The sequence below is a fragment of the Daphnia carinata genome, chromosome 2 (assembly GCF_022539665.2).
Source record: "Daphnia carinata strain CSIRO-1 chromosome 2, CSIRO_AGI_Dcar_HiC_V3, whole genome shotgun sequence".
Classification (NCBI taxonomy): Eukaryota; Metazoa; Arthropoda; class Branchiopoda; order Diplostraca; family Daphniidae; genus Daphnia; species Daphnia carinata.
Window position 1 is genome coordinate 2,963,270 of NC_081332.1, and position 16,197 is coordinate 2,979,466.

Genomic DNA, 16,197 nt, shown 5'->3' on the forward strand with positions numbered 1-16,197 from the left:
AATGTCCCTTGACGAGTTGCAACTCGTCGACGACGGACCAACCCATCTCGGGCGTCCGTCCCGATCCTTTTCCGTCCCTCTCGGCTTTTGCCATCATTTCGTTGGCTATCTCTTGACGAGGGCCGACGAGAGTTGCATCTCTTTGCCTGTCAAAGGAAGGCAGACGGACACAATGAAGATAGTGCAGCACAACGAGGAGGGTACTCGAACAGGATTTGTCTCTACTTGCATTTTGGAAAATTCTCTTTCCACCAAATTCGATGGGATTGTCAGTTCAAAAGAAAAACATGTGAATCACTGTCCCAAGACTCAAGTTGATTTCAAGAGTCCACTATGGGCTATCGATGCTGGCCCATCTATTCCCGCCCACTCCTTAAAAGAGATACAATTTTTTATTATTTGCTTCCACCCACTCCTTTTTTTTTGTTTGTTTGTGTCCCTTCTCCCTACATATTCGCATTCGATCCATAACCGATCCGGCTAATAAGTTGGACATGAAACACGTGTCTCGGTGTCGTGACCATTCTCTCTCTCTCTCTCTCTCTCTCTCTCTCTGTCTCTCTCTCCACCTGAACTAACTAATTAACAACTCGTTGACGCATTTTCCCTTTCTTTGAAACGGAGGTCGACGCGACCTGATAAATAACTCAAGTTAGACACACAGACACACAGACACACAGACACGCATGCGGTCATCAAATAGAAATGATATCCGCTTGGTGGTGGAGGTGTGCGGCGGAGTGGAGTACAGTCAACAATCGATCGGTCAGAATGGACACGAAGAAGCGGACAATGGCAAATAAGAGCTCATTAGTTTGGCCCCGGCTAGAAGATGAGTCGACTTTGCTGGCAACACGCACGAAAAGAGAATCGTGATATTATAGATGCATGTCATCTATGTGTAAAAAGACTATCGGTGTGTCAACTAAGCCCATCCATAAATAAAAAAGGAAAACGAGAGAGAAAAAGCGGGGCAGCAAATGTTCAAATAAAAACGGCGCACTTGAAGCAGAGCTGTCGTGTGTAGCCTTGAGCAGGCGTCGTTCTCTTTGCGACGGCCTTATTTCGCAGTCGGACAAGAAGATTAACAAACGATCAGCAGTAGCAGTAGCAGTAGCAGTAGCAGTAGCAGGAGCAGGAGGAGGAGGAACGGGCATACACACACGCACAGTTAGTTGGTAAACAGTAATAGTAGTCGCGGTAGGCGTTTCTCTCGAAATTGTCAACAGAGAAAACCTACACGAATTACGTTCAGCTGAGAAAAAAAAGAAAAAAGAAAAGCGAAGCCTCGCAAAAAATGGCCATTTAACTCTTTTTTTTCCTGAATAGACAGGACAGGAAAAAAAAAAAAAATAATAATAATAATTACAATGCCGGGATCTTGCAGCAGCATTTTGACGAGAAAAAAGAGAAGCAAATGGAAAGGGCTTCTCGCTCTGGCGTCACGCCCACGTCCCGATGACCAATCGCACCCGGACAAGAAAATCTCATTGCAAGGATTGGTACGTACACGAAATGTCTAAGGTCTCTCACTACGTAATTCAATTTGAATTGAAAGAAAAAACCTGTGTCAAAACCCCTCGACTAAATCATTTTTTTTTTTTTTTTTTTTTTTCGTGTGTGACGAGAGTAACACAAAACCTTTTTCCCCTTACGACGAATAAAAATAATCAGGTCCATTGGAGACAGGGGAGTGAATAGGGGGGAGGGGGACAACAGGTCACATCAGATCATCGTGACTTTTCCCTTTTTGCCCGTCCATCCCCCCCCCCCCTCCCATCCTCGCCAACTGTCTGACATTATTTCCTCAGGGAGCTGCATTACAGCTCATCACTTCCATATCTTTGTCCTCTTTCGTTTTCCTCCTTTAACTTGTTCCGTTCGTTTTCCCGCAGCTGAAGAAAAAATAAAGACCCTCTCGCTGGATCACTAGACCCTCCCTGATGATGGACAATCCGGACGTAAGCCGAAAGCGACACGATTAAGTGCTGCCCGCTTCGCTGTCTGCGCAATCAGCACGGACCTTAGACGCAACCCCTCCCCCCCCCCCCAAAAAAAAAAAAAAACCATAGCAACGCAGTTCTGTCACAGTCGTGTTTTTTTTTTTTTTCTTTTCTTTGGAAAGGCAAAGCGAATTAGAATAAATGGGCGAACGGACGTCATCTTACCCGAATGGAAGAGGCCATTTTGTTTGCGCAACAATCACGAGCTTTAAAAATGCAACAAGGAGGCGAACTGATTTACAAGGGGCTATTTGCACATGCGACGTGTAACGCTGTCGTAATTGTACTAATAGGTGAGTAGCCTACGCTGCAATGAAGCTGTATTGCGTTAGGTAAAATGTAAGTCTCGTTACGACGGGTGGCAGCAAAAGCGAAAGGTATTGGGCGCCAAATAGAGAGAGAAAAGAAATTCGAAAAATAGGTACGCCATTGAAAGGCAACGAAGAGAATAAAAGATAAAAAAAAAAAAAAAAAAAATAGAAAAAAAGGAAGAGACGCTAATGCGAGTTGACTGATGGCGGCCCATTGGAACCATTCTCCATTTCACATTGGGCGTTCAAAAGAGGCCGTCCAAAATGGATGCAAACAAGCCCAAAAAAAGGAGGAGAAGAAGAAGATATTATTTTCAGTGGCATCATCAACCCTGGCCTTCTTTATTTAGCCTATTTTTTTTTTTTTTTTCGAATTGAAAAAGAAGCCTCTCTTCACCTGCTGCGTACTGGATCAAGGTGATCTGTACTAGATGTAGCCTTCAACTCTCATTGGCCGTAAAAGCTAAAGCTTCTCTTGAAACTTGAATATATTTTCCTTCACATCTTTCCAGATATGCCTACAAAGGGCAAACAAAACAAAACAAAACAAAACAAAACAAAAAAAAAGAAAGGTAGAATGTATATTATGTGTTTATCTGTTTCAAATCGAGACACGTCGATATTCGATCTGTCATTCCAGCGCGTAGGGGCCCCCGCGTGTGTATGTGTGTAAAAGCAGAAGCGGCAAAGAAGAAGAAGAGAGAGAGAGAGAGAGAGAGAGAGAGAGAGAGAGAGAGAGAGAGAGAGAGAGAAAAAGAAAAAAAAGAGAGACGAGACGACTGATGGACGAACGGCTGATGTCCATCTTCAAAAGGAATCGACTGGAATCTATGCCTACACACTCTGACTGTAGAGGTATGCTACTACTGGCCACTGTCACTACGCCAACTACTACACCGAACAGACGGAAGCGTTAGGGCGCTGCGATGTAATCACAAACGCTTCTTTTTTCTTTTTCTGGGGGCTCTCTGTTTCTTTTTTTCTTTTTTTTTTCTTTATCTTACGAGGACAGGCCCGCCGGTATCCATCGTTGGAGTGGACCCGAGCGTGGTTGACAAACATCTCACATGAAAGCGGAACCATTCCACACGAATGGAATTCCATTTTCTTCGGACTCGGACTCGGAGAAAATAAAAATGTGACAACTCCAAAAAGAAAAAGAAAAAGAAAAAAAAAAAAAAAAAGGAAAAAAGGAAAACATGTCCATCCATGGAATAATAGAGAGAGCCTTTCGGGTAGGGGACTAACATTTTAAAAATAAAACAAAAAAAAAAAAAAACACCAAAAAAAAAAAAAAAAAAAAAAAGTTTGAGAGAACGTTGACAATCTGTCATTGCCGGAAGTTGGCCCATATTTCTCATTTTTCATCCGTGACGGGCAAATTTTCACGCCACGAAAATTGCCGATAATAATCTGAGCACAGCTGCGTGCATCGCACACAATTCGTGTATCCCCCCCCCAACCCCACCCTCTCGGTCCACCTCTCTTCTTTCATTCTCTTCGCTATCCTTAAACTACATTCGTTCGTCATCCTGTCTTCAATGCCTTATATCTGCATAATACATATTTCGAAAAAAAAAAAAAAAAAAAAAAAAAAAAAAAGAAAAAAAAAAAAAAAAAAAAAAAAAAAAAAAAAAAAAAAAAAAAAAAAAAAAAAAGAAAAAAAAAAAAAAAAAAAAAAAAAGTGATGGGTGTAAGTTTTTCCGGCTGATTGGAAGCCGTCGATTCCAATCATCGTCAACTCGCATCTAACGCTGAGCGCAACACAATAGCGAGCGAACGAGCGAGCGGGGTCGACGCACGAAAACGGTAACAACAAGCCGAACAACAGATAATAGACGCCAATGATCTACGTAAGAACTGAATCAGGCAAACTCACCCCCTCCCTCCTCATCTATACGCACAAAAATAATAGCACGAAAAAAATCACAAAAAACACGGCGAGAGAGAGAGAGAGAGAGAGAGAGAGAGAGGCAGCTGATGGCGTCTGTCATAATAATATGTAGGCCGCGCGCCGGCTTCTACGCACACACACAAAAAAACAGATAGGGAGAGAAATATACTAAACAAAAAACAAAAAAAAAAGAGCGGGTGCAACGATACATCTAATACCTTCGTGAAAAAGATAAAAAAAAAAAAAAAAAAAAAAAAAAGAGGGGGGGAGGCGGAATAAACGAGATCGGAAAAAGAGGTGCACGCCGACAAAAGGTTTTTTTTTTTTTTTTGGGGCGAAAGTCGTGGGATGAAGAGATAGGACATAAAAAAAAAAAAAAAAAAAAAGAAAAACCCTAACGTCATCACGGTGGCATGTTTTAGGCTTGCCACTCGCATTCGAGCACGACATCGTCAAACCACAAAAGAAAAGAGTGGGGGGCAAACTTGCAACTTCAAATTTAAAATCAATCATGTCTCTCTCTCTCTCTCTCTCTATTTTACCTCTTCTCGATTGTAAATTAAGAACGAAACAAAAAAAAAAAAATAAAATAAAAAGGAAGGTGCCCCTATTTACATTGAAAACATGCCGGTGCGTGTAAGGTGGTGGTGGTGGTGGCCAAACGACGACATTGCTGGAACTCTTGGAGCGCGGGGGGACGACATTTCTCGAATACAATAATGCCGCGTTTCGACTCGGCAGCAAGGCGCGCAAAACTTTTGAACGACAAATCAACAAGAGAAACAGAAACCATTTCCCGTCGGTCTCTTTTGTAGACATCGATGAACGAAAAGGAGATTGACGTTATCTGCTTATGGCATTGTTTCAGTTCAGACCCTTTTGCTTAGTTTCAAGGCAAACACGCCCAGTACACCTTTTAGTTTTTTTGTTTTTTTTTTTAAAAAGAATTTGGAAAAAAAAAAATGAACCAAGAGATAAGACTCGAAAAAAAAAAAAAAAAAAGTCCAGTAGCTGTGGCACCAGCAGCTCGTGAGATGACGGGCCTAACGCAATAACGTCAAGCTACTGGTTCTACCCCAACCGAAATGGTCCTGGCTACATAAGAGATTTCAATTGAGATTTTCAATTTTTAGTCAAATGAAAACGCGACTTCATTTCGAAACTTTGCACGCAACAAGGAGACATTTCAACACACACACACACACACGCTAGAAAAAAAAAACCAAAAAACAAGCGCGTTGTTGTAGCTATCTCGTAAAAAAAAAGAAGAAGAAGAAGAAGACGCCAAATAAAAAGGTAATGTGATCGCTCTGTCGGCAGATATGTTTGTTCCGGCAGATGTTGGCGATTGCATCCAATCCGCTACCCTTATTTGATTTTGTTCCTAGTTTCCGATGCGTATGTGTGTGTGTGTGTGTGTGTGTGCGGATATTCACGTGCAGTACGCGCATTGCCACCGACAGATAAGGCATCTCTTCTTTTCAAGTTTTAATTTCCCTTTCAGATTCGGCTAAATAAACAGAGCGACAAGAGGAGACCGTGACGAACGTGTGTGAGTGCCCGTAGGAAACGGGCAAACAAAAAACAGCAAAAACGAAAAAAAAAACAAAAAACATCAGAAGCGCACACAATCACCATCATCATCACAATTCATCGTGCGCCAAAAGCTAATTTTTTTTTTTTTTTACTAGTTTTCAGACCCGCACCGTAGCTGCCAGCCAACGTCACTCGCTTTTAATTAGCGATCCTTGCCACTCCTCGTCGTGGCCAACTAAGTGTCTGTGTTGTTCTACACGCACAGCCATTGTTTATTCATCTCTTTTGTCCTTCTATTTTTTTTTGTTGTTTATTTTACCTCAAAACAGTGTTAGAGAAACGCCAGTTCTTTCTAACTAAGGGGCCAATCATCATTAAATGTAAAGCGAAAAATAAAACAAAAAGTGAGGGGCGATCAAAACGATATGCGCGTGTTTCTTTTTTCTTTTTTCTTTTTCTACCGACGGTGAAAATGCAGATGACGAATACACACACACATTCCGACTAAACAAAAGAGTTTGGTATCGATACGAATGTGCAGGCGCGCGTGCAACATGAAAAGACACACACACACACACACACACACACACACACAAAAAAAGAATACGCCGGCACTCCTGATTAGGCCTAATTGGGACCCTTTTTTCTTTTCGTTTCTCAGTACCACCTTTTTGGGAGAGAAAAACACTAAGCCAAATCTCAAAGTTTCATCTCTTATTCTCTAAACAACAACCCAAATTACTGGGGTTTAAAAAAAAAAAAAAATCCTAGTCCAAAGAGGAAAAACTTGGGTAAAAAAGAAAGGGAAAAAATTGAGTAGAAAGACAATCAGCAGTTTTTTAAGCCAACATCAATGCGATACGCGAGATAATAATAATAACAAAGAATTGCTCCCCCTATCTGCGCGTACGTGTCTATTGGCTAGATCGAGATCCAAACATTCTTTCTAATGAGCACCTAATAATCAAAACACACGAGAAAAATCAAAGCTTCAATTTATGAAAAGGGAAAAGAACGAAACGAAACGAAACGAAAAAATAAAATAAAATAAAATAAACTTCCACCAAATCACGGCCGCACAACCCAGAGACGATGACGTGTTTCCACGTTCGGAGAATGTCGGTTTCTACCCTCCCGATATTTAATTATTAAGCAAGAGAATTAATCATTGCACACAGTTGGGGAGAGAGGGAGGAAAAAAATGATGCCACTCGGGAGCGTTGCCCACAACAACACGAAAAATGCACACGTTTTTCTTTCCCTTTTAGATTCAATACAATTTCACAGCGCTCCTCAAAAAATCATTCGTATAAAGCCATGCAAAGAAAGAGAGCGTTCCAAAAAAGAAGAGAAACAAAACAAGAGGTTCATGCATTCTTTTTCTGGCCTGGCAACGCTAATAGAGCCGACAATATGGACACGTTTATATCCGAGTTCTATAGCTACTGGAATTTGTTTTGGTTTTTTTTTTTTTTAATGAAACGATTCAAAAAAATAATAATAAAATAAAAGAGAGAACCAAAACATGCCAATGCTTTGGATTTTCAATCATTTCGCTGAACGTTAGAATCAAAACCAATCTCAAATAATACAACCAAAAATCATTTAATAAAGAAAAAAAATCAATAAGATGTGGGGAGGGGGGGGGAGCAAAAATTAGGTTGGAAATGTGAAATAAATGTTTGATGAAAACACCTTGGGCTTGAAAGCGCAAAGTTGTGTGTGTGTGTGTGTCTGGCAATACGAGATTGAAAGAGACTCTGTGTATAGTGTGAAGTGTGCACATTGCATAAAGAGTTGAACGCGTCAAGTTTTGGCCCGCCGTGAAAGCTTGCGTGTTTTGTTTTGTTTTTTGTTTTTTTTTTGGCGCACAGCTCCGCATCGTCCCTCATCTCAACTTTTGGCTTCAGACACGCTTTCGCCGACGACGTGAACGTTCACCACCATCGTTCTCGCGTTAATGGAAAAGACCAAAAGAGCGTCAAACTGAGGAGGGATGCTACTTTTACACAAGGCCCGCATATCCTGAATTTTTTTTTTGGATTGTGTAACTTTTTTCTAGTGCTCCGGCTTTTCTTAATGAGTCGACATTATACGTAAATGGAAAAAAAAAAGCGGGATTTAACGCACACGCGCGCACGCAATAGCGGATGCTTCGTTTGACCTGATTGTTGGCCCCCGTATGGCCGTCTAAAACGGGCTGACTATTCGTATTCAAGGCGACTAATGACAACAAGTTTGAAAAGCGTCAAACGACAATCTCCCTCTCGCTGTTTCCAAACACATAACGCAATAGAGAGTTTGTCTTCCAAAAACAAAAGAAGCCAAGAAAAAAATCACATCAAAAAGGCAATGTCCTAAATCGTTCAACATTGAAAAGTAGGTAAAACAAAAGGTAATAAAAACAAAACCAAAATTGAAAATGAGGAATGCCCAAAAATGAATGGAAGGCGAGAAAACTGGATTTGGTTTCATAAATAGCCGAGTGGCTATTGGCCAGTACGCGCAAGAGTGACACGGTACCAATACAAGTGAGAGAGAGAGAGAGAGACACGTACTTGAAGGCCAACAGCGAGCCATTTATAAAAAGGCTTGCACAACAATAAATACACTAACCGGGGACTAGTCAAGAAAACTAGTGCCCTCGCGTTTCATGTTGGCCATCTTGGGTCAATGTCGGAATCACAAGAAAAATTGGACAAGCATCCGAAAGTGGACGCGACCAATTTATTTCAACTGAAAGGTACTAGAAATGCGTAACTGGGAGGCTCGATCTCACGCCCAATGCCACCACATCACAATGCAGTAGCACGACGACGAAGAAAACAACAAGCCGAGAACGTAAAAGAATATTTAAAAAAAAAAAAAAAAAAAAAAAAAAAAAACAGGAGCAATGACGTTCATCAAGCGGGTTCTCCTTTTTTGTCCAAGAGAATTTTTCTATTTTTTTTTTTTTTTTTTTCCTTTTGCATTTCTCATTGCCGTGCTGCGTGTGTACATCGCGCCTTCTCTTTTTTTTTTTCACATTCTCCACACACTGGTCACACACACACACACACATACACACACACAGAGCAGGAGAATGTTTCACCGAAAATAAATAAAAGTCGTCGAATAAATTGTTATCGTTTTCCAACTGTCTGTTCTATCCTGGCCGTTCCTTGGCTGGGCAACGCAAAGAAAAAGAGAAAAAAAAAAAAAGCTCACACATTTCTTATTTGATGCAGTAGTGCGCGTCTATGTCTGTCCTTGTATAGTTTATCCTGCCAAAAGAGCCGGTCGAGGAACCAAAAAAAAAAAAAAAGGGACAAACAGTTGCAGGATATAAACATATTTTTTTGTTTTTTTTTGGGGGGGGTGACATCACGCTCGGCCAAGAGCAGTAGCAGTCGACGGACACCGAAAAAGGAACGAAAAGAATGATGACAAGACGAACGAAAGAGAGAGAAAGAGAGAGAAAAAAAAAGGGGGGAGGGGGGGATCTGAATAAGGCAGACGGAATAACACAAGAATTGAAGAAGTGGTGCGCGTGTGTGTGTGTGTGTGTGTGTGTGTGTGCTGGTGGTGGTGGTGCAAGAAGAAGGCGCCGCCTCGGAGCTACCGGTCTTGGCCGCAATCACGAACACACATCACACACAGGAGCAAAGCGAGAGAGAGACGTGCGGGTTCCTTCTTTTGCTGGGCCAGGTGACCCTGGACACAAGACCCCGTCAAGACGTTTTTCAAAGCAAAGCGGCAAAAAGGGCGACACACACACACACACACACACACTCTCTGATACTGATTGGTTATGCACGTCAGGACAGGAGGAATCTCTTAAATAAAAATAAAACCTCTACAGCTTCTTTTTTTGGTCACCCTGTTATTTTTTTTTTTTTTCTTCTTCTTTTTCTTTCAAATTACTTCTTTTCTCTATCTTTTTTTTTTTTTTTTGTCATCCACACACATCCACACACATCCACACACATACACACATACACACACACACACACAGAGAGAAAGAGAGAAAGAGAGAGACACGGCATCTGCTGGCCTTTGTAGATAGTCCGGCTACTTGTCTTGACAATCTCGCCTTTCCATCTGGTTAGGTTTCTTCTGCTTCTTTCTTTTTCCATCATGCCACCACTTATTCTATTTATTTATCTATTTCAATCCTCCTCCCTTCCCTTTCTTTCTTTTTTTTTCTTTCTAGAAATAAGAGGCTTCGTTCCATGCATCCAACAAGTTTTCCTTTTTTTATTTTTTTGTTTGGTTTTCATTTGCCTACGTTTGCCTTTATATTTCTCCGTGTGTTTGTGTGTGTGTGTGTGTGTGTCGTCCAGCTTCAACGCTTCGACTCTCTTTCGACGACCGACCCTCCTATCTCCCCAACCAAAAACAAAAAACAAAAAATATCGACAACTCAAAAGAAAGACAAAAATAAAAACAGTTGAGACACGCCGTCAGATTGGTATCATTCGCACCGGCATAGCTAGAAAATAGTTGCCTTCAAATCAAATGTAAAACAGTCAACCATCTTCTTTCTTTCTTTCTTTCTTTCTTTCTTTCTTTCTTTCTTCTTCTTTATCCATAACAAAGGAGAGGGGGCAAGACAAAAGATGATTGACTAAAAACGACAATCTAAGCCCCCCAGTCACTATCGCAAACAAGAGACACACGTACGCTACGCATACAAATAACGTACGTCTCATAGTAATAACCTATAATTACAAGACGGCCATTCTTTAAGCAAAAAAGAAAAAAAAAAAAAAATGAAGAGCGTTTGTTAAACTACACATTGGCTCGACTGGCTCTCGCAGTGAAACCAAATGGTCCGCTCAAACCCTCAATTACGCGTTGCTTGTATTCTTTTTTTTTCCTATAGCCCCCCCCCCTCCCTACCCACCTTGCCCGTTGTTTGTTGCTGGAAAGAAGGAGGCGGAGAATCAAGAGAGGGCGTTCAGACATGATTAGCATTCACTGCGACCTTTGACAGGTCAAACGAGTGGCTGATCTGTTGCTGAAATGCGACAAAACGCAGGGAAGGGGGCAAAAACAAATCAAAGATAAAAAGTGGGCGGTGTCAAAATGGCGAGACGGATCCTCTTTTTGTTAGCTGGACGTGCGCGTAAACATTAGCGCCATTGTCGGGCAAGACAATGAAACGAAAAAAAAAAGGCCGTCATACTTCTTGCATCAAACGGAATTTCAAAACAAAACAAAACAAAACGAATGAAAAACGCGTAAAAAGATGGAAAGAGAAGCGGCGCTGGAGACACGTAAACCGAGTACCGACAAAGACATGGCTCACGCGGGAACGTAATATCCCCCCAAATGACAATAAAAAGAAAGGGACGAGAAAAACAATTGAAAAAAAAATGGACGATAACCTTAAAGGTTATTAGGGAGAAATTATAAAAAAAAAAAAAAAAAAAAATGTATCCGTTCCAGCTCTTATTTTTTGTTTGTTTCCAGATGTCAACGGACAAACAAATCAGCCTTTGTCAATGGTGAACCCTTTGGACATGACAAGCCGAGGGTAGACGGAACCAGTGCACTGGGACCATTATGTAAATCGAGTTCAACAATGACAAGAAAAAGTTTTGACTACATCAAACTCTAGTGCACACAACCATTGAAATATAAGCCCGGGCCCAGTCACTGCTGGCCAAACAGAAAGAAAAAAAAAATAAAACATCGGAAGTTAACGCAGGCCCAAATCTCCGACCTTAGACACGCAATCCTATTTCAAAATTTGACAGAAAAATGAAAGGCACCTGTGCAGGATTTCCCTTCTCTTTGCAAAACAAATACAGGAAAGAAAAATAAAAAAAAAGAAAAAGAGGTGGACAGAACAAGAGATTTGTGTGTGTGTATGTGTGTGTGGGTGGGTGGGTTGACACACCAAAATGGTCGTCGGTTGCGTGTTTTGATTGACCACGCAACCGGATGACCGTAACAAAACGAAACACAAGTCAAAATCAAAATGGGAACATTTTCAATGTGTTTTCCCAAAACTTGAAAACCGCCAAACTTTGACTGGATCAATCGGCCACTCAACCAGCATATAAAAAAACAAAAAAAAAAAAACAAGATGGAAAACGATCCCCCCCCCCCCCTTTGCGTGACCTCTGCTTTTGAATAAATAGACCGTCACCGGACGGTTGCAATTTCATCGTCAAAAAGAAAAACGTCACAGAAAACGCGATGAATTCAAACTTGTTTTTCAAAGAAAAACAATAAGAATTTTTTTTTTTCTATGCACTTGCTGTTTCCTACTGTCATCGAGCTGCACAATAGAAACGGCGCTGGAAATGAAACCTTATTATTAATATTGATCCAGAGATTCACGTGCTATAGTTAAGTGGTACACCGTGGACCCTACGCATCACGTATACACAAACGCAAGTCACTTAAACAATCCACCCCCCTCCTCTTCTGTCCTACTCTGTGAAAAACGCGGAATAATTGTTAAAGAGGGTCATTTTTTTACCTGCTTCCGCTCGCTGCCACGCCAGAGAGGCGCACAACAACGCCAACGTTTTGCCGGATCCGGTCGGACTCTCCAGTAGACAATGTTGGCCTCGCTGCAATCCTCGAATCACCTAGACAGCAGCAATGAGCCACAAAACAAATAAATTATTAGTTACTTATATCAAGTAGATGACTATCCTTGTCCGTCTCTCTCATTACGCATCAATGTCAAAAACGGAAAAGAAATGTACGTTCAACAAAAGGTGAAGTTTAGTGGAGCACTTTTTTGTTTACGAGGCCTGTCGTGCCCTGTCGTCAGAGATCACAACCAGCTTACACACATAAGCAGATAGAGAGTGATCCAACTGGCAATAATTTTGTTGATTGATTTAAAAAATTACTTTATCCATCATGGCAATCTGCGAGGGATAAGCCTTGGCCGGAAACTCGACACGGACTCCACTGATGGTGTAGACGTAGTGAGGACGTCCGTCCGGCCCGACGACGGTCGCCATCTGCAACTGGAAAAAAAAAAAAAATAAATAAATAAATAATAATAAACATATTTATTAATGTTTAATTAAAAGAAAAACTACTTCATTTTCCAAATTATCTTGACCGATCAAACAGGTATAGTTAATCATATTTGGGATCAATCCGATTTTAGAAAAAAAAAAAAAGAAGGAAGGCGGATGCTGGAAGGGAAATTAGAGCCACCCAGCGCAGAGTCATCTTTCCATCAACGACTAGTCGTCTACCTCACATTAAGCCTCTCTTCTTTCGTCCATTGTCTCTTACTTTCGCTATCCTGAACAGTGAAGGCACAGTCATTATCTCTGTCTTTCTATTTTCGTTACTCTTTGGACTCGTTGCATCGAACGGAAAAAAAGGAATTCGCCGTGGGATGAAAATTTAAAATGGTCCATTTTCAACTCAAAGCGGCAGCGTTTCGTAACCGAACCAATTCATTAATTACCTTGGAAACTACTAATTATTACATACATCGACCGGATCGCGAGTTAGTGAAACAAGACGTTCTTACTAGGGGGGGAGGGCTTCTTTTCCTCAGTAATCAATCGCTAGAAGAACGAATCGATTGTCTAACTCACGGCCTCTGCTCATTAGCAAATATTAGAGAGAGAGAGAGAGAGGGAAAAAAAAGAAAAGAAAATAGTAAAACTTTAAAAATCATTTGTCTTTCCCATTCAAACAATTCTAATGAACAAAATAAAAACGACAACGTTTTGATGCAGCCACGTCCAAATAAGGACTGTCTGCGCTTTTTGTTTTGTCTATCGCGCGATTGTCATCTCTCGACTTCTGAATGGTCGGAACTTTTTTTTCTTTCTTATTTTACTTTGATTGACGATGACACTCATCGGATAATATGGCCGACTAATACAGGTGACGGAGAGAAGGAAAGGAGAGGGGGTGGGGGTCGCCACCTGATTCATTATTCATTAAGAAAATACTTGTAGGTTTAAACAAGTTTCGGGGGCGAATCAAATAGAACGGAAAGATTTTTTCTTTCCGACGATTTCTTCTTTCCACGTGCCGTGCACCTGGAACGTGTGCTCACTTTCCTCGTAAAACGACGGGAAAAATTGAAACAAAAAAAAAAAAAAAAAGAAAAAAAAGGGGGACACCGAAAACGTTAGGCTTTTGTTTTGCCTGGACACGGACCTAACTAACCAAACGCGAAACGCTGGAAACACATCCAATTAATAATCGAGAGCTCAACACACAAATGATTCTAGCCTTCCTCCGTGTATCGTGCTACATAATTATTAGGAATGAAAAAAAAAAAAAAAAAAAAAATGACACGTCAAAAACCTTGGTGGTTATGCTTTGCAGCTGACAGGTGCAAAATGGAACCGAGAGGGAGAAGAAAATTTAAAAAAAAAAAAAAAAAAAAAAAAAAAGACGAAGAAGAATTCAATGTCTCGACGCAAAACCTCTTGTTTGCTCTCCTTATCATTACGCTGTATCCTTGACACGACAAGGTCACTAATGACTAGGTAACAAAATAAGAAAAAGACGACCTGGACTAAATTGGGAAAACGGGAGGGGCCACCTCTATCATCAACCTGACAAAAAAAAAAAAAAAAAAAAAAAAAAAAAAAAACGCATCTAACGCTTCCGTCCGACCACCATTTCTCCCTTTTCTTTTTTCAATTTTAAAATGATCATGGACAAAGTTGATTTGGAACACAAAATAACGCAGGTTAGGCGACAGCTCGAGGAAATATAATTTCCCTAACAAACAAATGCCCCCACCTCTTAGGTCCTTGTTGTGCGTTTGACCTCTGGCAACGTTTTTCAAAATCTCGTTTTCTGGGAGGGAAACACGCTCACACGACTGGTTCAAATTATGATTCAGATTCCACACTTCAAGCTGTTGGCTTTTTCCTCGACATTTGAAGTTTCTCGCCTGTCAGTCATCAGGTGAGACTAGACACACGAAATCATTGGGGCCTATAAGGGCAAAACAGTCAAATCACCCCCAACAGAGACTCTAGAATTGAAACTTGTCTGGTAATTTCAATGTGGACGGATGTTACAAGTCGTCGGGGTTTGCATGTTGGGTAGAGGGTTGTCAATTCAAAAACGTTGTTTTTTCAAGTTTCATCTACCTCATGGGAAAACTTGTACAACAGTCACGCCGACAGATTCTAAACGATCAAACATCCAATTTGATTGCGACAAGACTCGAGGCAACATATGTTCGGCCTTGGTCCGTCCGTCTCCCGCGTGCCAGGGAGATGAGAATAGGACGCTCGAAAACTCATTACAGCCTCGCAATAATAACAAGCATGCCATCACTTCAGCCACACTACCAAGATGACAGGGGGGGTGTAGAGCAGGGATCACAACTCAAAAACTAGGGACTAACACTGTCGTACTAGAAACACTAACTCGGCTTTACGAAACTGGCATTTAGGTGTCTAGGTTTCAAAGTTCAACCTTGTTTGCAAACAAATGGTGGTGTTGAGCATTTTACAGCAGGCTTGTTTTGGACGCAACAAATGTTTTCAAACTTCAGACACTTTACGCTCTGCCTGCCTGTCAAACCTGCATCAAACTCAAGTGCTACATTCCATAAAGAAAAAGAAAAAGGCTTTGGCTTTGCTGCAAAAAAAAGAAAACCAGCATCAGGTGGTAATGCCTTACGAACTTGATTAATTCAATTTAATTGCTTGGAGATTTTTGACACCCTTGACGGGCATTAGGCCACACCTCAAACGAAATGGGGTGAGAGCGCAGAGTATTCAAGTTGAACAGCTCTCAGTTAAGGGACAACCACCAAGAAGCAGGTTTTCTACATTGTCATCAGTTTCCTACCAGCTGCAATTTAAAGTTGATTGTATGTTAATGAGTTGTATCACAATTTTTTGTTCCTTTCGGCTACTGTTTGCAAATCACTTGAGCTACTATCTTTGTCATGCTGAATACAAGATTGTGTACGTGGTCGACGTAAATTGGTTCTATCTTAATGGCAAGGTAGTCGAGCTAAACTGATTTCATCATAATGGTAGGCAATCGGCTATGCAATCCTACTTTTGTAAACGATACTGACGATTGAGTGAATAATTAACGTGTAGTGCACGGTAAAACGTATCTTACCTTCAAACTGGTTTGCTGGATTGCCTTTGATTGGTTTAATAAAATAACTTCAAGGACGAAGTAACTGAAAACTGAAAAAAACAACGTGGTGAAGGGACGGGATCGGATAACAAAAAATTGCCGGGAAAACGGCAACGGAAATGGAATTTTCGTCTGCTCGTGTCTGGCGCGTTCGTAACTTGGAATTCTCTTAAAATTTTTTTTTTTTAACTGCAAAAAAATTTCCATTATTTTACGAAAAGAAGATTTGATCAAGCATTTATTAATGAATGATCAATTTTTGCTGTAATCAGGTCTTTGGAATGATGCTTCCTCATGTGTGATGAAATAAACAGCAACGCAACAAAGTTTTTAAACGACGTCACTAGGTGGCGTC

At 40.9% G+C, this 16,197-nt stretch overlaps 2 protein-coding genes across 2 annotated transcripts in view; both read right to left on the bottom strand.

Annotated features, from left to right (window-relative positions):
* LOC130686839 (importin subunit alpha-3-like) overlaps positions 1 to 9,264 on the bottom strand; it is a 36,487-nt gene extending 27,223 nt beyond the window's left edge. The window contains exon 1 of the mRNA XM_057510008.1: positions 9,252 to 9,264. The gene's annotated coding sequence lies outside the window, so the exon portion shown is untranslated. The remainder of the gene's footprint in view (positions 1 to 9,251) is intronic.
* Positions 1 to 15,945, bottom strand: part of LOC130686843 (Fanconi anemia group J protein-like) — a 31,847-nt gene extending 15,902 nt beyond the window's left edge. Inside the window, exons 1-3 of the mRNA XM_057510010.2 lie at positions 15,822 to 15,945; positions 12,599 to 12,712; positions 12,217 to 12,328 (exon numbers count right to left, since the gene is read on the bottom strand). Coding sequence (XP_057365993.1) covers positions 12,217 to 12,328; positions 12,599 to 12,712 — 226 coding nt within the window. The 5' untranslated portion in view covers positions 15,822 to 15,945. The remainder of the gene's footprint in view (positions 1 to 12,216; positions 12,329 to 12,598; positions 12,713 to 15,821) is intronic.
* Positions 15,946 to 16,197: the final 252 nt, after the last annotated feature.